The 25399-nt window shown below is 41.7% G+C and overlaps 3 protein-coding genes across 4 annotated transcripts; 2 read left to right on the top strand and 1 right to left on the bottom strand.

The window, feature by feature from the left end:
* Positions 1-743: 743 nt before the first annotated feature.
* On the top strand, positions 744-4227 carry cwc25 (CWC25 spliceosome associated protein homolog). Its single transcript, XM_035638235.1, has 9 exons — positions 744-912; positions 1516-1688; positions 1781-2017; positions 2094-2163; positions 2478-2629; positions 2792-2864; positions 2952-3157; positions 3380-3547; positions 3698-4227. The coding sequence occupies exons 1-9, from the start codon at positions 895-897 to the stop codon at positions 3807-3809; spliced, it is 1209 nt and encodes a 402-aa protein (XP_035494128.1). The 5' UTR covers positions 744-894; the 3' UTR covers positions 3810-4227.
* A 758-nt stretch (positions 4228-4985) lies between these two features.
* Positions 4986-9275, top strand: psmb3 (proteasome 20S subunit beta 3). The gene is made up of 6 exons (XM_035636343.2): positions 4986-5144; positions 6183-6367; positions 7696-7803; positions 7895-8072; positions 8900-8994; positions 9091-9275. Exons 1-6 carry the CDS (start codon positions 5142-5144, stop codon positions 9137-9139), a joined length of 618 nt encoding a protein of 205 aa, XP_035492236.1. The 5' UTR covers positions 4986-5141; the 3' UTR covers positions 9140-9275.
* Positions 9276-10501: 1226 nt separating this feature from the next.
* On the bottom strand, positions 10502-21737 carry LOC118312057 (phosphatidylinositol 5-phosphate 4-kinase type-2 beta). 2 transcript variants are annotated; one of them, XM_035636340.2, is made up of 10 exons: positions 21007-21737; positions 18823-18920; positions 16546-16642; positions 16299-16451; positions 15859-16005; positions 14784-14822; positions 14308-14421; positions 13383-13644; positions 12947-13050; positions 10502-11695 (listed from the first exon to the last, which is right to left on the bottom strand). In XM_035636340.2, the coding sequence occupies exons 1-10, from the start codon at positions 21148-21150 to the stop codon at positions 11615-11617; spliced, it is 1239 nt and encodes a 412-aa protein (XP_035492233.1). In that variant the 5' UTR covers positions 21151-21737; the 3' UTR covers positions 10502-11614. The 2 variants fall into 2 exon arrangements, with proteins under 2 accessions (XP_035492233.1, XP_035492234.1); XM_035636341.2 differs by lacking the exon at positions 21007-21737 and adding an exon at positions 19665-20565.
* Between the last annotated feature and the right edge of the window lie 3662 nt (positions 21738-25399).

Here is a 25399-nt window from a genome sequence, read left to right as displayed (position 1 = left end):
TAAGACAAATAATCTAATTATTTTGTCAAATTTCCCTCACCAAAAACACAATACTTTATTATTATTATTATTATTATTATTAGTAGTAGTAGTAGTAGTAGTATCAGTTGTAGCAATAGCAGTAGCAGTACTGCTGAAGTAGTTTTAGAACCTGTAATTATGTTATTATGAAGGAGATTCATCTCAAACCCCAAGGAATATCATTACGAATATGTTGGGTCATGAGATATTAAAAAAAGAAAGAAGAAAACTAAAGAATACTTCTGTTTCATCATATTTTCAATTTAAATTTGCTTGACTTTTGTTTAATGCTTTTTATCTTGTGAAATACAACATTCTTTCAGCTCCTCAGGCCTATACAGAGCATTCAGATGAAAGTGACAAACCACCATGTGGAAAAATTTTAAAAGCACAATATATGTCTAAAAAAATAGCAAAAATGGAGGGGGGGGGGGCGGACGACGACCAGAATCAAGCGTTTTTTCGAACTGTGGCCTTCAGTGTCAGGACGTTGGCTTTAGCTGCAGCCAAAAAACAGAATATCCCTTCATGGTGGGTTTATGTGACCAAAACGTACATTGTCAAAATTTCATTTTGTAATATAATTCCAACCAAAACCACCCGTTAGCCATGCTGAGTCACATCGTTCACGAGTTCATCCCTATGGTTTATCGACGACGGAACGTTACTTAATGTCGAAGGGTACCCGAACGCACCGTGAGCTGAAACCGGAACAGGAATTACACAAACAGGAAACACATCTCGCACAAGCCTCAGTGGCCCTATTTTTTTTTTGTTGGCTAGCGTGAAACTTTCCTTGTTCCACCATTATTGTTGAAGGACAATTTTGTCCAGTACCGTTTCTTTTTGGACTGAGACGACGACGTTTTCAAGATGGGAGGAGGCGACCTGGTAAGTACGAGCTATCTCACCCACGATTGGCGATTTCTCCGATATTCAGAGACGGATAATACCAAAGTCCGTTCAGAATATGGGTGTTGAAGATATTCGTTTGATTATTGGCAACTACACTGCCCTTACAACCTGAGTCAATACCTACTGGGAATTACAACGAGCCCCAAATCACTTCAGCAATACTGAGTCACTTGTTCTTATTAGAAGTCGATATTTTTTATAAAAAAGCTTCCAACGTAAACAGCAAATCTATTTTGCATTCGCTCATTCTTAGCGATACTGGTTTGGCATTAGATTCGAGAGTTAGTTGTAAACGTTTCTTTTGAAAAATTCTGCTTCGGAATATGCCAAATATACCTTAATGTGAACTAGGTCAGATCATCAATGCAACAAGTGGGGTATTATCACAGTGGTGTGAGGTCATGCTCATTAAAATCTACTTTAGTAGCTAAAGGAAGCTTTCAGACGTTTACTTCCAAAAGTATTGGCTGACAGGTTAAGACCATTAAACCCATTCATAGTGATCTTGCACACAAAAGGTAGCAACTGATTGTTTTTCACTGATACAGCGACCAAATGTTTTCCCTTGTCTCCTGCCAGAACCTGAAAAAGAGCTGGCATCCCCAGACTATGAAAAACATTGAGCGTGTTTGGAAAGCTGAGCAGAAGTTTGAGGCCGAACGCAAGAAGATCGAGGAGCTCCAGAAAGAGCTGAAAGACGAACGAGCCCGAGAAGAAATTACCAGATATGCACAGGACTCTGGCACCATCAAGTTAGTTCTCTGTCATATAATCAAGAACAGTGTTTTTGGTGGGTAAGACAAAGGAGTAGTGTCTAAGCCACGTTGTATTTTTTTTTTGACAGAAAGAAGGATGATCGCCTTGACTGGATGTACCAGGGCCCTGCTGGTCAGGTGTCCAGAGATGAGTATCTCCTGGGACGTCCCATCGACAAGCAGATCACCGAGCAATATGAGGAGCCAGAGAGCGGTCCATCGGCTGAGACTGGCCTCCTACCGGGATCCATCTTCAACCCAGCGACCGCTGCCTCCAACCTCGACCTGGCTGCCAAGATTAGGGAAGATCCCCTCTTTGAAATCAGGTTAGTTTCATGTCATTTGTACTAAAAACTTGTTTCATTGTTGCAAATTAGTTTATATTCTGTTTCTGCTCCTAAGGAAACGTGAGGAAGAAAAGAAGAGGGAAGTCTTGACTAATCCTGTGAAGATGAAGAAGATCAAAGAAATGGTAAAATAACTATTTTCATGTTGTCATTTTAATATTTGTATTATATATTTGTTAATTTAACAAGTTCTATATATTCTTATGTATTTGTTTGCTTTTGATTTATCGTTGTTTATAATAAACTGTAAAATATCAATTAAATTTCTTTGTGATAAATGTTTGATCATTTTAGGAATCATTGCAAAAAAATTGTTTATACATATATTGGTATGGAACGTTTTCAACCCCCTAATACCAGTATCGGCATTTATCTCCTGTATCAGGAGCTGGAGATATTTTTTTTCCTTATCATAAAATGTGTGTCTTTTCTCTCACAGTTGCGCCAGAATCTCGACAAGAAGGACAAGAAGAAGAAGAGGAAGAAGGACAAAAAGGAGAAGAAAGGAGAGAAAGAGAGGAGAAAGGAGAAGAAACGCAAGAGAAGGAGTTCCAATTCGAGCTCAGATGAAGAAGAAGAGAAAAAACCCAGGTACGGTTAAAGAATTAACTGAAACATCCACAACATATGTGATTCATGTGGACTAGACCAGCGAAGCATATGACATAAAATACCATGTTTTCTGTGAACACTGAAAATATTCGGTCAATTGTATAAGTTAACTGTTAATTGTCGTATTTCATCGATTTATAGATCCCATTTACGAGACGACTCATCGGCAGACACAAAGTCTCGTTCCCATCATCTTTCAGGCTATGGTCTACTGGTCAGTAAGGAGTAGACACATAATGTACAATTTAAATGATTCATTTCTCACTCAACAAAGTCCTAACATTTAATGTCTTCCTCCCAGCTCCCTGCTGGCAGACATCACCAGTCCTCCGCTCCCTCTGGTCACTCAGGGCGTCGAGAGAGGAGCCGCTCCTGGTCACCCCACAGGAGCAACAGGGACAATCACTCGTCCTCCTCGTCCTCGCACAGAAGCGACAAGAAGGTCGAGCCCAGAGCTTCCAGCCCGCAGATAAAGCGTTACCACAGACAGAAGAACCACGTTTCTAAGTAAGAGCTCTTCAGAAAGTATATACACTTCATGCGTACAATCATCAATAATGCCAAATGAAATTAAACTCTAGAAATGAACAAAAGGCCAATGCAACATTATTTTTCTTACTCTGACTATGATGTTTTGGTTAAGGTTATCAAAAACGTTCTTTGTTATCTAGAGCACTGTCTTACTCCTCAGTCAATATCAATTATCTTTCTGTTTCTGTTCTGTTGTAGGAAACTCTCTGCAGAAGACCTGGAGCGAAAGAGGCGGGAGATGATGGACGAGGCCAAGCAGAGGGATGAGGACAGGGAGAATAATGTAAAGAGATACAAGAGGCAAGAAGAGCAGGAAAAGCAGCGGGAACAAAATGCCAAACATGATCGCCATGCTGGCTTCATCCAGTAAGTTTCTGAGCAGCGTAAAGGTGTGATGTGTCTGGACTTGTCTGCATTTCTGCTTTAAATGCAGTAATAACGTTTACCTGATGTCTCCTGATCTAGAATTTTTCATGTATTTTCCTGCGTCAGTAACACTCACCATTTCTCTTGCAGTAACATGAAGTTGGAGAGTGCTGCCAGCTCCTCCTTAGAAGATAGAGTGAAGAGGAATATCCACTCCATTCAGAGGACGCCAGCCTCCGTGGACAACTTCATGAAGAGATGAAGACACAACACTTTTACCACACAATGTATGAACTGATTGAAAACACTTGCCATCCACTCCTTTATCTGTCTCTCTCGCTTACTGAGGCAAAAGGGTGGATGGTGTCGTGGGAGTCTGTCATGAGGTCATACAGAGAACCACATGGCTTTTATTTTTAAAAAGCAGATTCCACAAGGGTAACATAATTTATATTTCTTACAAATGCAAATGGTCTGTCGTGGCTGATCAGCTCTAGTTACTCTCCAGTAGCCCTTTAAGGTTAATGTTTTCTGAGCTCTGTACAGTGTACTTTTTTTTGGTTTTTATGATATTAGAGGATTTTATTTTATTTTTAAAGGTTTTTGTTAAATACAATAGTTACTTGGTGTATTCCTGTGAGTAGCAACTGAAATAAAACAAACATTTCCTGGGCTCCATATTGGCTTGTAAGTCGTCACTCTGTTTATTCTTATTTCTGCTGGATAAAACAAACCTTAAAGCATAATATTGGCTAAATATTCACATCAACACCATAATACTGCTATATACTCATTTCATATGCAAGTTACATGACATGACTTCTGTGTCGTTGAGTGTGCCATACATACTTTTTCAGCACAAGTGCTGTATCAAGTGGATATATAATGATAGGAGGTTTTTACATCACTAAAAATCTTCAGAAGTAGGATTTATTTTACTAAACCATCACTGTGTGGAGCAAAAATTTAGACAATTTATGGGTCAATAGACAAGGCATTTTTAGTCGGAATTTCAATAATTCACTGTATGACAATTAATAACTAACTGAATTTAGTGGTTACAGATGTAGAGATATGAATAAGTGGCTGCACGTGTTATCTTAAGTGTTTTTCCAATTAAATACGTTTTCATACTTTTTTTGGACATTCAGGATTGTTTTTAATTTATTGGCAGTATCATTCATTATAATTCGGTTAACAGAAGGTGAACCGATACAAAAAAACAAACATGTCTGCATTATACCCGACCAGGTGCGGGTCAGCAGAGCACTGGACCTGGCAGTGGCAACACAGCACTTTTTGAGAAAACCTCCCGGTGTTAATTTCGTTTTTGAACACGCCTCAACCAAACTATGTACGCACCACGGGTCAACGTCGCCCGTGTTCTCCAATGACAGTGGCGCTACGCACTGCGCTACGTTCGTCCAACCAATAACCATCGTGTGTCGATGGTGACGTAGGGAAGCATCACGTTAGTTCGATTTCTGTGTTTCTAAATCGTGTAGTCACTGCGGGAAGCTAGCGGTCCTTCTCACATCTGCGGAGAAGAGTTTTCAAGTTCTGGCAGTTAGGAACACACCGCAACGCCTTCACAATGGTAATAACACCACGTACTAGATGATATGCGTACGGCTTGTTGTGTTGGAAGGTTTAAAATGAGCTATGGAGGCAACATGTAACTGTAGCTCGGCTAAGCTAACGTTAGCTCACAGGCAAACGGTGATGTTGGCTAATATTCTCTGGAAACAGGTTAAACGCTAAATTGAAGTTGGCATCATTTCCATGATTTCATAACTTGCTTTCAAGTAATGTTGCAGCTAACAGCACGGACGGATTAAATGTAATCGTAGCCGGCGAAAGCCGGAAAAGCGAAACACTTAGCTTACCTGACATACACGAGCTAACGTTGTGATCAGTATCTTCGGTCACTCTCCTTACCTGGATTCACTTTCATGACAGAGTGTAATTCAAACATGTTGTTGTTAAACTGTGTTTAAGTTTGTGTCACATCAACCAACGGCTGATCAGACATAGTCAGCTTGATGGGTTGAAACTTAATGCAGCGTCAAACTAGCCGATATCCACAATCTGAACAAGTCAGTAACGTTTTATCACAAAAATGTCACAGGATTTACGAATATTTCACACTTCAAATGAATGTCCGTTGTTTACGTCTCATAGCAACACTTCTTATTTGACCGTCATCGCTTTTATTAGATCTAAATTGACCCATTTCAATGATCTGCATGGATCCACATGTAGGTTTGATATAATGAAGTGGACATGTTTGATATTATGGGCATATTTTAGATATAATATAGTTTCACATAGTTTTAGAACTTTGACTAAGAATTATTGCTTTTTCATCCTGTGAATGAATCTGTCACTATTTATACTTATTGTATCATTATTTTTCTTTTCATTAACCAATCAACTGTTTGGCTCATAGAGCTACAGTTGACAATAAGTTACTTTTTCTTTTTCTCTCATTCACCTCCCCAACCCTATTTTTTGTCGTTGCTTAAATTGGCTTAAACAATACATTGATTAATCTGAGCTGCTGTGGCGAACAGCCTAATGAGTTGATCTACGAATCGGTTCATCTCTGACCTCTCTCCTTCTTGTCTTCACACAGTCTATTATGTCCTATAACGGAGGGGCCGTCATGGCCATGCGGGGGAAGAACTGTGTGGCGATAGCAGCCGACCGGAGGTTCGGCATCCAGGCTCAGATGGTCACCACAGATTTCCAGAAGATCTTCCCAATGGGAGACAGGCTGTACATTGGGCTGGCTGGACTGGCCACAGATGTGCAGACAGTGTGAGTGTGAAATTCATGGCCGACGACTTTCATGGGGTTCCTACGCATAGTGGAAAAGTATGGAATTTGATTTGAGTATTTTCTATGTATGGAAAAGGGGAAATAGAGTATGGAAAAATATTTGTGCTTCCAGATTGAAGTCTAAACTGATGTGAATCCAAAGATTTTAGAATACTAACGATCCGTCTCAATCTCTTTAGTCTCGTGAAACATTTTCCCACGGTCAGTGACAAACGTCGCTGTAGCAACACACTCTCTGTACCTGCCACTGCCACTACTGTATCTACAGAGCCATAGTTCACATATGACTATGACAGGCGGAAGGATACGTCGTTCCTATCAACCGTGCAATATTTAGTTTATCCTGGTGATAGATAGTTACTTTGTACTGTTTTTTCTCCTGTTGATGAAATTACACATTTACCCATAATTAATGTGAGAATCCTAGAACAGGTTACGTGAGAATTGGAAGTATCAATATCTCAATATCATTACAATCAACTTTCTGGAGAAACCATGACTTGACTGTGTATGAAGTGCAACATGATAGCATACACAGTCAGAATGTAATATGTTAAAATTAATTATTTATATAACAATATTTACTTAATAGACATCTAGCTATTTCTACTTGGATTCAACTGAGAAGTCTGGAAATTTGAGGCTGGAAAAAGTATGGCATTTTAAAATAGAAAATGTGTAGGAACCCTGCTTTAAGGTCTTCACACTAATTTAGAAAAAAAAAGTTGATTATCACATGAACAGTGCTTGTCTCAGGAAGCAACAGAAATTGGTAGCTATGTTAAAAAGTCCTATGTAAAATGTAGAGCCTGGCCGATATCGATATTAGGGAGTAAAAGATTTACAATACAGATACATCGGCCTATACAGTATAATATATATTTTCATCTGTCAAAGATTCCTAAGATGTTCTTTTTGATAAAGGAATGTGTGATTTAGTCTTGATATTTTAGTTTAACCATAAACATAAATAACATAAATTAGTTACATAAATAACTACAAAGAAAAAGAAAAAAAACTAATATATAGAACTTAAATTAAGAAAAAAAACCCGTTTTATTTTACGTAAAATATATACATGAATGCAAATTTCTTTCTGCATAATGTTTATCCTGTACAATAAGAGATTTCATATCTGTAAACTTAAGCGCTGGTACAATATGTCTGTGAAGGGCTCATATTGGCCAATATATACTCCACCAATGGACTTGTCGGTCGGACTCTTATAAAACGTATCAGGACTGATGAACTGGTAGCTTTGCTCTGATAACCCTGATGCTAACTGCTCGTCTTTGGATTGTGTCTAGATCCCAGAGGTTAAAATTCCGACTGAACCTGTATGAGCTGAAGGAAGGTCGCCAGATCAAGCCCAAGACCTTCATGAGCATGGTGTCCAACCTGTTGTACGAGAAGAGGTGAGTGATCTGAACTTGGTTCCCGCTCTGTACACTCGTGTTCACCTGTAAGGTACAGGACGACGCGGTTAATGTGTGATCCCCTTATCAGGTTCGGGCCGTACTACATTGAGCCCGTGATCGCCGGACTGGACCCCAAAACCTTTGAGCCGTTCATCTGCTCACTGGATCTGATCGGCTGCCCCATGGTGACGGAGGACTTTGTTGTGAGCGGCACCTGTTCGGAGCAGATGTACGGCATGTGTGAATCTTTGTGGGAGCCAGACATGGTGAGTAGTGTGTGAGGTCTGTCAGCAATTTGAATCTAAATGACACTTAATACCACTTTATGTGAAAACAAGAATTTTAAACATCTCATGATTGCAGTGTCCTCCATGATACAGGAACTTTAGGTGGGCATTTTTGTACATTTAAATGTAATTAGTATTCATTTCTGTATGTAGTTTCCACAGCCAACAACTGAACTGTACCTATCTGGGATATCTATTGTGTTAGAGGCTAGTTGTTGAAGCCGCCCCCTTTTTTCTTGAGGTCCGTTCACACCAGACGCGATGCGAATTTCGCGTTTCTGTGCTCTCACGAGTTTGGTCGCAAGCAAACATTTTTGCTTATTTGTGTCATTCGCGTGAAAGTTTGCCCATTTTTCCTTCCACTTACTCCGGCAAACCTCATCTGATCAAACACATGTGGACAAAGACACACGCAGACACACAGACACACAGACACACACAGACACACACACACACACACACACACACACACACACACACACACACACACACACACACACACACACACACACACACACACACACACACACACACACACACACACACACACACGTAAACATGAACTCTAAAAAGGCAGACGAGAGTGCCGCATGGGAAGCTACACAAAGTGGTTGTGCTAACTGGGGCTAACAAGCTTGCTAGTGTATGTAATTTGTCGCCCGAGTTCAAATATTTCAACTCGAGCGATGGACGCACAGCGAATTTTGCCTGATCCGAGTCAGTGCCGCGAAATTTGCGTCTAGTTGCGTTTTCGCACATGTTCTGTAGCTCAACACGGGTTAAAGAAATGTCTCTGATCATTGCAGGAACCTGAGGACCTATTCGAGACCATCTCCCAGGCTATGCTGAATGCAGTGGACAGGGACGCAGTGTCCGGCATGGGAGTTGTTGTCCATGTCATGTAAGTACAGTGATGAGGAGCACAGTATGTACAGTAGGTGCAGGTTGAACGACAGGTCTGCAGCGATTGACAGTCTTTTTTTTTTTCTCTTGTCAGTGAAAAAGACAAGATCACCACACGAACCCTGAAGGCCAGGATGGACTAGAGCTGCTGTTCCTCCCCACTCATCACCAACACAGATGTTTTGTATAAAAGTAATAAACAATGCTTGTACTCTTCTTCCTTTTTTTTTTCTTCTTTCTTATTGATATTGTTCAATAAATGAAGTTCGGTTCAAACGATGTACTCGATTCAGACTTCTTTGCCAACACTTAAAAAAAAGCCCTTCTGGAAACTGTCTGCACTAAACCGAGGTGCCATACGGTACCTGGTAACTATTATGTAAAAAGAATTACAGGAAAGTAGTGGCAGTGAGGTTTCGCTGACAAGAACATTTTTTTGCCTTTCTTTATGAATTGTAGACATAAGGAGTAGCTCGAGCTCTGAAACCTAAAATCATTTTTTTCCGACATGTTTTGTTTCACTCCTCCGGTATCACCACTCAGACTGATGACTCACCGCAGAGGTATTTTCTAACTGTTGTCTTTAAAACTATGTACACTGTGATTCTCCAGTCCTAATCTCAGTTGTGAACACAACCCTCAGACAATGCAGGGAATCAAAATGCTTTAGAAGAACCTATTTTGTTTGGGAACAGGCCAGTGATTGCAAGCATCCTCTTCATCCAGGATTAGCAAAACAAACTACAAGATTCGCAACAGTGCGCTGAATCATGCCTCGGTTCGAGATGAGCCATCTTTCACAATCTGGAGTTAATATACCAGCTACCGAGAGGCATTGTGGGAAGTGTAGGATCTAGAAATGTTTTGAGTTCAACCCATAGCAGGCACTGAAATTCTGGATACTTGGGTCTCTGCTCCTTCAGTTTTAAAACGTCAGATGACTCGGGGCCCTCTATACGGAAAAAGCTTTATTAAATCACTTGAGTTCCCCTATAATATTACCTGCCTCGATAAGCTATGAAATAAAGAAAAAATGTTAGTAGGGTGTTCGCAGCTTCAGCACCTTGGGATTGATCCTTAAGGTCTCTGAAACTACTAGATGAATGAACACATCATTTATGTGTCATATGGATGGGGGCAGTGTTATTCTTATTTATGTTTAAAGTTGTACCTGTAAATTGTATATCATCTGTGGTGTATGGACAAAAACATCTTACTAGCCTTTTGCCCTACATCCAAGGTCATGAACGAGCTTTCACAATCAGCCTTATCCTGCAGCCTCCAAACACACCAAGCTGAGGCTCAGGATAAAAAAAAAGATATTCCAGAAATGTACAAGTGAGGTGGGATGAAAGTTATATTAAAACGTACATGGGTAGGCTCAGCCTAGGCCTGTACAACCAGTCTGAAGGATATTCATTAGCAGCACGCTCATATAAGCTCTGTCAAACTTTAAATGACAGCACAAAATGAAAACAGTCACAGAATAAGCATAGCAACAAAAACAAGATAAAACTCCCTTTAATATGCAATGAATAATTTTCAAGTAACCTTTTTTTTCTAATGTCTGTTGGTAACAAAACAATACTGTATACAAACACAAAATTGCTACATTAATGTAAACAAGATATAAAAATGATCCTTATGGTAATAAGTATTTGCTGCAGAATTCCCCTTTTAACATTTCTTTTTTTTCTTTTCGTAGACCAACCTCCACCAAGCTCACGGTTAAAACTGCAAAAATATTCAAAAACAATATGGCAACTTAACATTCAAACACCAATGTTTTTTTCCTCTTTTTTTGTTGTTTTTGTTTTGTTTTGTTATTTTAGTCATAACACTCAGATGCTAAGTTTCAGTGGTTTGATGTTTCAACTTACTGGTGGAGTCTCATGTACACATCAGCCATGCATTTTTGATATTGCATTAATTTACTTAATACAACATTATATATTAATGTTGGTCCACTGCTGTCCAATTTATCTGCTGTTCTTGTTTTCTTGCTACTGAGGGAAAAGCCTGATGGCGACTGTCGAAGAGTTTGTCATGCAATATGTCCATTCTGCATCTTTGTGTTCTTTACATCTGTGTGTGTGTGCGTATTATAAATCATAAGAACAACAACAACATGAACAGGAACTGAAGAGACTGTACTAACAGACTGTTAACTGCTGAAGCTGACACACTTGTTCAAGGCATTAGTGAGACAGTTTCCGTGCTGGCGTGAGGGGCAACAAGGTGGCTGGGGAGGACTGGGGAGCAGATCAACTTATTATTCTTTTTTTAATTTTTTTTTTTCAAAGGACAGGAAGATTTTCAGGAAGTCATTTCCGAATTTGGTGAGGGTTGTCATGAGTTTTCCTTGCAGTGGATGAAGGAACCAGGGGGGTGGTGGTGAGTTTCTGTGGGACAGTAACAGACTTGGTGCATCCATCCTGCCAAAACTGGTCCTGGCCGAGGGAGGAGACTGGAAGGTTCTTTTGCTTTTTTAAAAGGGGGGTAGAGAGGCAGGAGGCGGATGGACCAACGCCGAGGCGGGGGAAGAGAAATAAGTGCGTGGCATTTGAAAGATCTATGACAGGAAGTGACTGGCTGGATTAGGAGATTGGGAGATGAGTCTATGATAAGATGTTGGACATGAACTCGTAGAATCGTTTTGAGTACTGCTCCGGGTTCACTGTTGAGATCTCGGCCCCCGCCTGAGAAAAAACAAAAATGGAAATATGAGATATAAATAGAAACATGCTGAATGGACCAACAAAAATACTTTGGAATGCAACATTTTTGGGGTGTCACACCAGCTACAGTCAGGGTGCGATTTGTGAAAACCAAGGGAGCTAAAACTCTTATGGTGTCCGCGAGGTTTACACACCGTGCGCATTCGACTGGCTGGACCACCGTTACACATGGAAAACAAGACATGCAAAAATTAAATCCCCTTTCCAAATATATTCATGCTTGGTGACATTCTTAAAAGCCGTGCAGTGAACAAGACTAATGGAACGAGGATCATTAGGTAAATCATCTATAGTCTCACGAACATGAGCGCTGATAGTGGGTGGTCCGTTTCTGATTTTATCGCTCTATCGCACTATAGCCTGTTCACGTTACAGCGCTCTACTTAGTTCAAACATTTCTATTTTAGGTATTTTATGTGGTCTATTGGTGAAGTAGCATTGGTCCCTGAGGGGTGGATCCTTTTGTCCCCAGCTCGGATTAAAGGGTTAGGGTTAGGGTTAATCCGGGAGAGGTGGGGACATGTAGACCAGAAAGGGGGGAAATCCAACGCATCCCCCCGGCTGTCTGAAAATCTGCCGTGTTAAATTTAGGCCAGTAGCCAACCACTGTTTTTATTTATGATTGATCTGGAAATTCTTTATACAATTTATAAATGATTTCTTGGTGTCATAAAGTATCCATTAACAGAAATAGTTTTACAAAACAAGAATCCATAGGGTAATAAATTCATAAAGTTATAAAACATAAAATCTTTTCCTATGCACCAGACAAGAACTAGAGAACGACACTAAAGGCTGCTGTTGTACATAAACACAGTGAACAGGAACAGTAACTGTCTTCTCCTTTTACTTAGCTTAACAAAGTTATACATGCTAACTAGCCAGCTAACGAGATGGGCTTGGTTATGAATCAGGATTTATTATTGAAAATTACAATTAGGAGCCAATGTTACCAGCAGATCATATACAATACAATAATGGAAAGGGGAATTCAAAAATAAATCAAATCAAATATAACTCTTGGCTTGAAATTGATTATTATAATTATGCAGTTGTAACAATTGACTAAATCCTTTCATAAGTAGAATGTAACACCAAAATTATTAAAAGAATTAGAATCTACTATTTATTTATGTTTTAATATTAATATTAATATTTATATATTTTTTAATGTGTCAAATGGGAGAATCATGAAGTGGAGTTCACACTCACCCCGTGTTTCACAGTTTTGGCAGCATGTGCAGCTTTTTTCTTAGCGTCATAGTGCGTGAGGATGTCGATGATGGCCATGAAGTAAACCTCCTTCTTCACAGCACCTAGTGGAAGAACAACACTTCCTTTACTGAACACACAGTGACAAAAGGTGCAACGCTAGCGCTTCTTTGCTGCAGCTCTGTTAGACGCACCACCACTATTCATGCATCTGTGACATATTCCACTCTTTAGATTTGAGGGCTCTTAACTTTGCCAACACGGAAAATTTCATTTTATTGCAACCGAGCAGATTGTTAACATTAATGCCCAAAGTTTAAAGGGGAAATGTAGCAATTAACAAGCGAATATAATATGCAAACTTTCCTTAACAAACAGGTCAACATTTCAGCAGATTGTGGCACGACATAAATCTACTGTCAAAGACGCCGCTCACTGTCGTGGCTCTTGATTGCGTAAACGTCCACCGATGGGTCAAACTCCCCGGGGCCGAAGAACCCCCCGCAGTTGAGGGGGTTCCCCGGGCTGTCCGGAGGCGTGCCGAAGGAGCCGGTGAGCACGCCGCCGCCCATCCCGTCGTTCTCGTACTCCTCCTCCTCTCCCACACCCTCCACGTCCATCTCCTCCTGCTCTGCCCGCTCCACGTCATGGATGCCCACCAGGAGGCTGTAGTCCATGATCTTCAGGGTGGCCAGGAACTGACAAACAGACGGAAAAACACATCTGCTGCTTTGGGTTTCTTAATGTGACAGTGAATCCTTTTCATGGTCGGTATAGCAAACAATATGGCGTATGCAGTCAAATTAACGTTTTTAATAATGACATGATCACAGGAATGTGTTTGATAATGGTTGGTATGATATCACTAGAGCTGCAACAGTTAATCGATCAGTAAATTAATCGCCAACTATTTTGATAATTGATTAATCGGTTTAAGTAGTTTTATGAAAAAAGAAAAAGTCAAAGTTTCTGAATTTAACTTCTTAAATGCGAATATATTCTGGTTTCTTTACTCCTCTATGAAAGTAAACTAAATATCTTTGGTGTGTGGACAAAACAAAACATTATCTCGGGGTTTGGAAAACACGATTGACATTTCCACCATTTTATGGACCAAACAACTAATCGAGTTGTTTAATTATAGAAAAAAAATCGTTAGTTGCAGCCCTAGATATCACAAAACAAATATCCAAATGACAGTCTTTGAAATGTGATTATTCTATGATATGCCAGTGCCAGCACTGGCATTTTTTCAAACATTTAATGTCATTCATCAAGGGTAACTATACTGTAAGTTCTGCTCAGTTCTACATCAGAAAAGATGAAATCGCGATGTTATATCATATTATATATTTTTTTACCTCTACATCCCGTTTTAGCTTCTCCAAAAAGTACTTCTTGTTGTCATCCCCTATCTGCAGCTTCTGGCCTTCATTCAAGAAGTCGTTGTCTTTAAAAGTGGGGAGTTCTTTCGCCTGAAGAGAGAAAGTGTTTTAGTGGTTTTTCAGGTTTCATGTTTCACAGAGATGAACCCAAATCTAAAATCTCCGTTTACTTGGTAATGTGGACAAGTAGAGAAAGCTGTAAGGAGGATTATTAGATACAGATAATACCAAACCAGTTTTGCAGATCATAATCATCACATTATAGCAAATACAAAGGTGTGGCAGTGTGTCAGAAGTGACAGTGACAGAGCTTTACACACTGACAGCATGACTACTAAAATACACCTGCTCACTTATAACCTCTTCATTTAGCTGTCATTTGACGAGTTTTGCCTCCGGGGGTTTTGTTCCATCGTGTCAGCGGTCGTGAGTGCACAGAAAATGAAACGTACCTTCTCCTTGTCGCTGGCTTCCCTGGAGACTGTAGACCCCTACAAACAAGCGAAAATGAGAATTAAAAATAGAATTAACTGAAAGCAGCCCCAGACACTTCAGAGGGATTGTTAGCATATTCTCCGTCTAATCCTCGGTGTCTCTTTAAACTGTCAATCTTTGAGAGCTATGGTTGTTTTCCCCAGAGAATACTTGGCAGGAAGACAGAGATACGCTCTAAAGGACTTTTGTTGTTAGGGGGAGTAAAGAAGCGAGCTGCTGTGCATCTTAATATTCAGCTCAAGTCCAGCATGTTTTTTTATTTATGAGCTGAATTTGTAATTTCCAGTGAATTTTACCAGGAGATTATGAACGTTATGTAAGCAGAGGCTTATCTAGAAGCTGTAGGTCGGAAAAACTGCTCACTTCTTTCTCCACATCCCAAAAAAACATTACCATTACAACACAATAAAAAGTGCAGGTTTTCCTTCCTAAAAGATTTTTTTTTAAATTATTGTAGGCCCCAAATTATGGCTACATCCATGTATATTAGCTTTTTAGGCAATACATTTAATATTATAATTAAATTTAAAAAAAGTTTCCCTTCACTTATAATGAGAGAGCTCAGTCACTCCCTTTTAATTGAAATAGAGCTTTATCTTTAACTAATCAATAGGCCGAAAAATTAAAAATGCTACATTTATAATCATATAAAACAGGGAATGCCGGAACCGGCAAATATTTGGTTGTTTTGCTTCTCTTGAACAACTATTGATCAAAACTGCAGTCGACTGCAGAGCACCGACCAGCAGGAGGCTGGCGAAGGCCCTCTTGTTTACATATTGTTCCTCTTCATTTATTTCATTGTTGTTATTTACTAGTCATATAATTCTTTACAAAATTGACACTGTAATGAGTCTTGTGTGATTTACTTCTGACTGAGGAAAATCAATATGCAGTCAATACGTGTTAGCATTTTGTATTAATTGTCCACAATGATAAAATTTGAAAGTTTACCAGATTTTTGAATCTTGTCCCTTGGAGACTACTGTAACAATCCGGTATCACACATGTACAGAAACCTACATGTCCTACCTTCAGGTCATATTTGCGGTGTACAGTGAGGCGATGGCTGAATACATTCCGGGTCACAACCATGTAGGTCTCCACCCCGTCCACCGTTAGCCTGTACATGCCCAGGAACTGAGGGAGCAGCGTGTTGCCATGACACTCCACTATAAACTGGAGAAAATCAGGGGAGGAGAGCACAGAGTCATATGGGAAGCGTGGGAGTGAGGGAGCATACAGTATATATATTTATATACAGAATGAAAACCAAGTTCAAGTGGACACAGCTGCTTCTACAGCGCTGCATCATTTACATGTGTGATGACATTCAAGCTAACTGATTCATAATTTTCACTGAGTGAAGCGCTGCGCATTTCTCTCGTAAACTCTGCATGTACAAACAGTGAGCGTTCAGATTAAATCCTGAATAAGAAGTACCAGCGTGGTGGTGGCGCGAGCGCCTCTACCTGGTGATATTTCTTTAGGATGTTGTGCATCTCAGCGATGTCCTCGCTGGACACGGTTTTGATTACGAAGCGGTGGTCGTAGCTGGACAGGAAGCGGTTGCCGAAGCGACCCTGGGTGTCGCTGTTGAGCGGGGCGCTCCTCGTCAGAGAGTTCTGACAGAGAAAAGACATCCTGATACGTTGGTACGTCAAAGTAAAAATAATTTTGGTTCCATGTCATTCATCGAAAGTGTGTTGTATGTCTCACCTGGTAGTCCTGGTCATCGATGCAGAACCTCTCCCTCAGGTTTCTGAACACCATGGGACAGTACTCTTTGAACTTAAAGCGACTAGGCAGGTTTTCTCTGATAGGGGGAGAACAACAAAATGAAGCACAGAGGCAGTTTAGTGAGGATGAGGAAGAAGACCAACTGTTGGCTTCATTTTTGCTTTGTTTACAAGCAACATTGCAATACATAATAATACAATACAAGCTGACATTTACAGCTGGACATCAGCTCATTTTCCAAATACATTTGTTCAAGTCATGAGCAAAGTGAACCCAAATGTCAGGCATATTCATCCAACACCCTCATTTACTGAGGATCTGAATTCATTCCCCGGCGAGACAGTAAGCATACATGTATTCACAATAGCAGCAGAAAGTGGATTTGCCTACAATATCAAAGTTTCAGTACAAACTTCGCACTTTGACGGAGGATTTTGCAGGACGTTGTATGCCAAAATAATTATTCACATATTTCCCCTTAATAATTGATAATTGATAATAGTTGTTCGACAAAGTCTGTATTAACAGCTGTAAAACTGGCCTGGGAATTATCTCTTTGATATGCACTATGTTCTTATGCACCAAGGGCCTTGTTCATACCTGGTGTTTAAGAGACTTGAGCGATCCGATCACAAGTGGACAGCCCTAGTACAAACGCAGGGATGCACTGAGGACCAATAGGCTCAGACCACATTTATTTAGCAGTTTGAATGTGAATGTGTCACGGGCTCCACTTCAGGACCGTCCACTCACCTGACGAAGATTTGTGTTCTCAAATTGCATAAGCGGTCTCTGTCCATGAAATGTGAAAAGTTTGAAAAACCCGTTGAGATATGTTATAAGTACGTCAAACATTGTGGGCGATTCTGGTTCGAGTACCCAGTCTGTATTGGTTTGATTTTTTGTTTGGAGCAAAGTGGTGATATTCAATATGAGACGCATATGGGGGAAATGCTTTTCTAATGCCAGGTGTGAACAGGACCAAAGAGACCAAGGGGTTAATGACACATCTATCATTGAACCACGACAACAAGCACAGATAAAAAAGCAACGTGACGATCAAGATGAAACTAAAAGGGACGTTTTGGAGACATTCCTCTGTTGTCAACCTTACAGGTGTAAAGAAACCCCGGCAGCCTGCTTCGTTACTGTACTGCTACATTTCCATGATGATGGTTTGACTTGCAAAGCTGCTCCGTTAAGTGCTCAGTGGAGCTTAGACAACAACCTTCGCTTGAGACTGCAACCTGCCCCCCCAGGAATATCTCTATTGTTGCATCATATCGTTTGAAAAGATTTATTAGCTGCTCATTTATACTGTGAATCTCCTGCTCCATAAAATACAACAGTTGATCTACTGGGTTCAGATCTGGTGAGGAGCATGTTAATGAAACCGGTTTGAGACGGCATTCGCTTTGTGACATTATCATGCCGGATGTAGTCTTAAGATTGGAAATGATGGCCATGGGAAAGATACTGAACCCAAAATTCCCTCTCTATATTGTATGTATGAATGTTTGTGTGAATGGGCGAATGTGACTTGTTTGTAGAGTAAAGCGATTTGAGTGGTCGATAAGACCGGAGAGGCACAGTATAAATACAGTTCATTCCCATTCAAATGATGACTAATTGGTGTTGCGCTGAAAACATTCCCCACACCACCAGCCTGGACTGTTGACACAAGGCAACCCAACTGCCTCCATGGATTCATGCCATTAGTGCCAAATTCTGCCCCAACCATCAGCAAGTTTTGAGTAAGACATAGTATCCTGTCGCTGTATCCCATACGCCAAGTGTGTGTATTCTGACCAGAGTTGTAAAGAGTGGCATTATCGTCGATTTTGTTAAACAAGACATTTCCCCTCCTCCACAGATGTGCTGCTCACTGGACGTGTTTTGTTTTCGGCTCCATTCCTGAGTAGAAACTCGGGAGACTGTTGTGTGTGAAATCCCCACGAGATCATTAAAAATATTCAAACCAGGTCTGACCCACAACAATCAGTCCGAGTCACAGAGATCACATTTTTTGGATGAATAAATGGATGTGGGGTGTACATGAGATCCAATTCCAGTCCTGAGCGAGTGTATGTGTACATAACAGGAGCATCACCCTTCTAGGAAAAACCAACCTGTCAATCATTTTGGGAGTGACAGCAGGTGTTTTGAACTCCAGCGGCGGGGTGACCTCTTTGTTTACACTGGGATTACAGATTTAACTGAGTGCGCTGACAAGTGCATAAGCTGTGATGTACCTACTTGTTAAATAGGTGGTTGTCCACTTTGATCTTACTGTAGGCTTTAAAGTCATCTGGCATCAGCATTACTGGTACAGGCACATTACTTAACTCGTTAATCTGAAGAGGAGAAGTGAGAGAGACAGAGAGAGTGATCAGACAAGAGGATGAAGAAGAGAGGAAACAGCTGATTTTATGCACAAACAGACAATACAATAATTTATGAAATTTCTATTGATTAGGATCACAGGTGGGCGAGTTGCGTGGAACAACAGAGCTATGACTACTTGCAACACACCCCAGTTTGCAGAAACAATACGTATCGTCAGTTTCCCGGTGACCTGAACACATCCTGCCAAATCTCTGCCAGTGTTTACCGGCAGCAATCATTAACTTTGGGACCAGAGGACGGGCTGACAGTTTGTCCAGCTGCTGCTGCGAAAACCCCCAGACACTTATCTGCTGAAACATGTCCAGAGCATGAGCTCACATTGATGCACTTCAGAAAAAAAATCGCCACGTTGATGATCGTGTAACAGAGCCAAACAGCTGTGCGGGGAAATACGGAGTAACAAATAATGGACGGATAACGTTTATGTGCTTCTGTTATGTCAAGATTCAATTTTGCCTTTTACCCCCGGATTCATGACATGAACAACAACAGACAACAAACGACCTCATACCACACAGTAGTTGCCGGTGTTAATTCTATGGCCCTGGGGCTCACTGAGAGAGCAGTGCCAGTAGTCAAATACAAACACTCCCCAAACTTGAAGTCAATTATTTGCTGACACTCCATATTTAAGACAAGAAATGTCGGGACTGGAGGATGAACAGCATCAAAGAGGTGGCACAGTACATCACCTGAACACCAGGTGACAGTGTGTGGAAGTGAAGTCCCCCTGGCATCGCAGCCCGGGCACGGTTAAAAAATGCATACATTTTCTGACTTGAGGAAAGGGAGCTTTGATGGGAACGTCTGTTTGATGTCTTGAATCAGCTTCCACCCACACCTCAGATCCCCAGGCCTGTGTGTGCTGCACCCACACACCCACTGCCAAAGTTCACCCGCCGAATACTGGCGATGCTGCAGTGATAACCATATCTTCAGCTGCCTCATTAGTTCCTTGGCTAGTGCCGAGGGGGTGCAGTCAGTCACACACACACACACACACACACACACACACACACAGTGTCCAATCTGCTGCCACTGTCGGAAATTAACCATCTCAGAGTTGCCACGTGCATGTTTGATGTGTGTGCTTGTGTGTGCTTGTGTGTGTGTGTGTGTGCCAGGAGGAGTTTGTTTACTACCCACATTTCTGTTTAATGATTCGATCGCCACAGCATCAGTATCTCATCTTACAGCAACGCACCCGAAGAAGTGACCCAACCAAACCCCCCAAATACGGGGCCTGGGAATAAACGACACCTTGCTCGGCCATTCAGAGCAAATCAAAAAGTTTCAACCCTGCACATAAGGATCTGACGTCATCCACCTGGAGGTGTCAAATCTCCACCACTGTGCATCTCACAGCAGTAGGCAGCCTCGGCTGTGCTGTCTGCTCTATTAATAGGGAACCGGTGTGATCAAACGAGCTGCAGCAGTGGGATGCAGACACCAGGCTACAGGAGCAGGTTTATTTAGACAATGGTTCGGGCTGCTGTCTGCGGCTGTGGAGCGGCTGCCTGTCACACCCCTCCCACTCCCCAGCAGCAGCAGCAGCAGCAGCCCACGTCTTGGCTCCCAAACACGCTTCACCGTCCATGATTTATGATGTGCAGAGTGTCGTCGCAGGGGCGTCGAGCACCACCTGCACACCGCCGCCGCGATCGTGCACATTTTTACCCCGGTTAAAAATCGTGCCAGAGCTGCGGCGAGCTGAGCGGACGCACTTTAAAATTCCCTGCGAGACGCACGTTTCGGGCACAGCCGGCCGCGGCTGACTCGGCATCGGCCAACGACCGACGGCGCCGGGTCGGCCGGCCAGCACACTGCGGGGCCAGGCACGCCGCCGATCTAGCAGAAGTGTCGAGCGGGAACCGAGACACACATTGCGACGCCACCGGGACACATCAAAGCTCGCCGCGACAGATGAGCTCAGCCGGCTAACATGCTAGCAGGCTAGCGCCATCGAAACAGCGGCATAAACAAACCCGCCCGCCCCGCGACAACAAGACATGTAGGAGGGGGGGGTGCATTTACCGTGTGGTTGACACCCCACATTAAAACGCTGAGGATGGGCTCGCTTGCACGGAACAGTTTCACTTTCTGTCCTATGAAATGCTTCTTTTTCGTCTTGGTTTTGCTCGCGCTGACAGGCGCTGCGCTGGTGCAGTTGGATGACATGTCTCAGGCTGGGAATTCGGGGTACGCACAGGCGGCGTTCACTTGTCGTTCGCGAGCCTCTGCGGGCAGCGACGACAACAACACACACACACACACACACACACACACACACACACACACACACAAAATTGCAAAGTTAAGAGCGTTTAAAAAAAAAAAAAAAAAAAAATCTAGAAGTGCATCGTGCTCGACGTCCAGCTCGCAGCGGGTCTCCGGGTGGGATAACTGTCTCGCCGGGGAGTCAGCGGCAGAGCATTTTGCGCCGTCACCACCCTTCCTCCTCCCGAGCAGGCCGCGGCGGAGTCCAGAGAGCAGCTAGCCGGCCATCAGGCTACAGCGCAGCCTCTCTCTCTTTAAAAAAAAAAAAGAAGAAAAAAAAAAAGAGACCAACAAAAGCAAAAAGAGGAACGACCCGATGCGGTGGACACTCGCCGGCCAGCTCCTCTCCTGCCCAGTAAAGTCCGTAACCCACGACGGTTGTGGCGCCGTTTCACTTGGACGTGAGTAATCCCATCATGATGCGCCTGAGATTGTTGTCAGTCACCAAACCAGCGCTGCGTTCGGGGTCTCCTCAAGATGGCGTCTGTGGCCGCACTCCGCGGTCAACAGCGACACCTAGCAGGCCGCCCGGTGAACTACAGTTCCCCCCCCCTACACTTCACCTGTACCCTAGGAGCAGACACTGGATCACACACGGGTCAGGTAGTGCACACGGTTGTGTGATCAAACCCTGACAGTTTGTGTACTGCGCATATATATATATATATATATATATATATATATATATATATATATATACACATACATTTATATACACATACACATACATTTATATACACAAGCACAGAGTATTCAATCAGGTTCTGTACTTTAATGCTGCATCAAACCACTGCATCATACTCCGAAGGTTGTCGTTTGAGAAACGGGTGTACATAATGGGTATAAAATTGTATAATAGCCCACTTATTGTATAATAATATTCAGTAAATCAGACCCACGTGATGTAGACGTCTTCTCAGTGTCAAATGCTGGAAATAACATCTTGAAAGTGATACACTTTGATCTCAGTATAATTTATGGGCCCCGAAGAAGAATTTGATTTGCCCCCCATCTTTTTTTCTGCCCGGGGGGGGGGGGGTATGGATATGTCCTTTTTTGTGACATTTTCTTTATCTTTACATGCTACTGCCTTTTCCGTCAAGTGACTGACTGACTGTGGTTGTATTGTGCCTATCGTTACATTGCGCATGCGTGACCTCAGACAGAGGCAGCGGAAATTGATTAAACCAGTAATAGCTTGCCAGTCTGTTAACATAAGATTGCATTTTTGTATGATTGCCATTGACATCATATTACATGTACATAATAAAATCCCCCCCAAATAATCAAGCTTTCTTTTGGGACATTTCAAGTGGTCTTGGGGGCCCCCTGGTGGCCATGGGGGCCCTAATCAGCCGCTTAGTTCGCTTATGCCTTGGGCCGGCCCTACCTCAGTTATATGAGAAAATGATGGGGAAGGCCGTCTGCCTTATCAACTGTGTTTCGGAAACTGTAGACAAGGCTGCTTTATTAACCAGCATGCTGACTAGACTAATGTTAGCTCATTAGCTGTTTTAAATACCAATATTAAACCATTCTGAAACCGACCACAGCTGCATTCACTCTAATTGTTTTCTTTCTCAAACAATCTCACTTTTCCTTTTTGGTAGCCTGATTTCCTTTTTTCTTTCTTTTTTAAAATAACATTATTACATTAAAGGTCACCAAAAGACCCCAGCATCATTATCACAACTATCACATTTGGAGACAAACAAACGACAACCAAGTAATTTTTCCGCCAATAATAATGGTTTACTTATCTTTTTAACAATTTTAAATTTCAAAACCTCCCTATGTTGAGACCTTAGTATTTGTGTTTATTATTTCCCTCAGAGTGTTTGGATTTTTCATATAATAATGTTCTTGGATATACAGAGTGTAAAATCAGTGGGAAAATTGATTTTTTTTTAAAGAATGAAGAGAGAGAGAAAAAACATCGGACATGATGTCTGTGTCCTCAGTAGCATCTACAGCCTTAGCTTATTAGCTTGAGATTCAGCAAAGAGAAATAAACTAATAGGTTGAGCAACGGTTGTCAGGTGAGATGTGAGGCCTTTAAAGACATTTCTGCTTCCACAGGCCTCAAGCTTTCGCCCCCAATCTAACCTCCAGATAAATGGAAATGATGATTATAAAGACATTTTCAGGATACATTTTGATCAGGAGATATAACTCAGTTATAATAATCTATTATTGGAAGTGTAAAGCCTGAATCGTCTCAACTGTCTATTTTTCACAAAATTGTTTTCTTTTTTACTGATAATGATTTCATCAGTGTTTACATCTGGAATAAATACAATAATTACCAAAATTAGACCAACTTCGACACGCCACTGATTTTACATAAGGCTTCTGTTAATTATAATAGTGAATATTAGTCAGCCTGTGAAAACTGTTGCACAGTATCCTCTGTGGCTCTGGAGGATCCTTGTCAGATCTGAGAACATCTGGCGTCATCCAGGTCGTCTCAGCTCGGGCTTGGAGGGGACACAATCATTAGTAGAAAACTTGCTTTACAAATGGAGAACATGGAGTTGAAAGACAGGGATGGGTTTTTTTTTCCAGGCAGGGAGAGTCTAATGAGCAGATGCTATCAAGTTGCACGATGGGAAGTGTAGGATCCAGAGTTTGTTAGTGCCTAGCCCATTTTAAGTACCAAGAGTCAGACTGTCTCTGCCTCTGCTGCTTTGAATTGGACCATTTTAATCTGTCTCTTGTGAGTCCCCCCCCCCCCCCCCCCCCCAGTATTCATGAGTGTACAACTACTCTACATTATACAAGCTATTGTAATAGTAAAGAAGAGAGACTTCATCCTTAAGATCGCCCCATCCAAGATCAAAGAAATATATTTGCCAGCAACATCTCCAGATGTCACCCTGCTTTAAACGCAACGCTCCACAGAAGTCATGGTCAATGCTCTGGTCACATCACACATTGACTACTGCAATGCGACGCTGGCTGGTATCCCCAACACACTCATCCACCGACTCCAACTCATCCAGAACTCTGCAGCATGGATTATTACCCGTTCAAAGTCCACTGGACACGTCACTACCCTGCTGTTACAACTACACTGGCTCTCTGTTTCACAAAGGATCGCCATTGACATTTAAAGCTCTTCACAATTTATCCCCTCCTGATCTCACAGACCTCCTTCAGACCCCACTCGCTCCCTGCGGTCCTCCTCAGCAGGTCTTTCTCCCATGCAGTATCAACACTTGAGTTCAACGGAAGGCGCCATTAAATAAATATTATTATTATTATTATTAGTATGGAATTTTGTCTTACATTTCTTTAGTCTCAGGTCAAGACAACAAAGTTGCAGCACATTTCTATATGCTCGGCAGTTTTGTGACTGAGTCTGTTTTTTTTTTAATAAGGACATCGTAGCAAGCTCTCATCATATGTTGATTTTGGTCCAAAATATGGAAGTCAGTGTAATCTGTGGTCCTCAGTGTTCATTATTTTGCAGTGCTCTCACTGTGGTATGAATGAAAGAGTTTGGAGATCTCGGCCTAGCACCTATAAGGGAACCTCTGACTTCTCATTGTTTCACCGTATGATTAGTGTCTTTATTTAGCCTATACACTTACAACAGAAGCACTGCAGTCATTATATTCTACTGTAAATCTGAGCAGGGACCTGGACAAGGAGATTTTTCTAATCCAACACTCACTTGAAACATGATTCAAATGAAAATCCTTTTAGACATGTATTTTCTATGGATTGTCATAAGAATCCCCAAAACTCAGTTCGGTTTCCTTTATTTTATGAAAATGAATTGACACTGTCACTTTATTTGATCGGACATTCATAACTCTTGGCCTTTTTTCAAAAATTGTAAATCATTTGTTTGTTTTTTTTAAAAAATGTACTCCCATTGGGTTTATTTGTTATTTCTCACCCATTTCAGTGATTTTGTTGTTGTTGTTGTTTATTTTTTCCTCCTCTTTTTACCCCCCCCCCCCATAAATAATTCATGAACGGGCCAGGACTCGTCGCTGTGCAGCTCGTGGGCCAGTCGTCAGACGCGAGGCCTGCAGGGCCTCTCTCTCTCTCTCTCTCTCCCTCCCTCCCTCCCTCTCTCTCTCTCTGCCTCTCTCTGCCTCTCTCTCTCTCTCTCTCTCTCTCTCTCTCTCTCCCTCCCTCC

Source organism: Scophthalmus maximus, chromosome 8, assembly GCF_022379125.1.
Source record: "Scophthalmus maximus strain ysfricsl-2021 chromosome 8, ASM2237912v1, whole genome shotgun sequence".
In the NCBI taxonomy this organism is placed as follows: domain Eukaryota; kingdom Metazoa; phylum Chordata; class Actinopteri; order Pleuronectiformes; family Scophthalmidae; genus Scophthalmus; species Scophthalmus maximus.
Note: the sequence above shows the minus strand (reverse complement) of the source record. Positions and strands in the feature narration are given on the sequence as shown.

Excerpts from the sequence above, each read along its gene's own strand:
- cwc25 (XM_035638235.1), top strand. Across the intron at positions 2,164-2,477 it reads TGAAGAAGATCAAAGAAATG|TTGCGCCAGAATCTCGACAA; the intron begins GTAAAATAACTA and ends TTTCTCTCACAG. Across the intron at positions 3,158-3,379 it reads CAGAAGAACCACGTTTCTAA|GAAACTCTCTGCAGAAGACC; the intron begins GTAAGAGCTCTT and ends GTTCTGTTGTAG.
- psmb3 (XM_035636343.2), top strand. Across the intron at positions 6,368-7,695 it reads GCCACAGATGTGCAGACAGT|ATCCCAGAGGTTAAAATTCC; the intron begins GTGAGTGTGAAA and ends GATTGTGTCTAG. Across the intron at positions 8,995-9,090 it reads GGAGTTGTTGTCCATGTCAT|TGAAAAAGACAAGATCACCA; the intron begins GTAAGTACAGTG and ends TTCTCTTGTCAG.
- LOC118312057 (XM_035636340.2), bottom strand. The coding sequence starts at position 21,150 with ATGTCATCCAACTGCACCAGCGCAGCGCCTGTCAGCGCGAGCAAAACC. Across the intron at positions 18,921-21,006 it reads TGTGGGGTGTCAACCACACG|ATTAACGAGTTAAGTAATGT; the intron begins GTAAATGCACCC and ends TCTCCTCTTCAG. Across the intron at positions 13,645-14,307 it reads AGCTAAAACGGGATGTAGAG|TTCCTGGCCACCCTGAAGAT; the intron begins GTAAAAAAATAT and ends TCTGTTTGTCAG.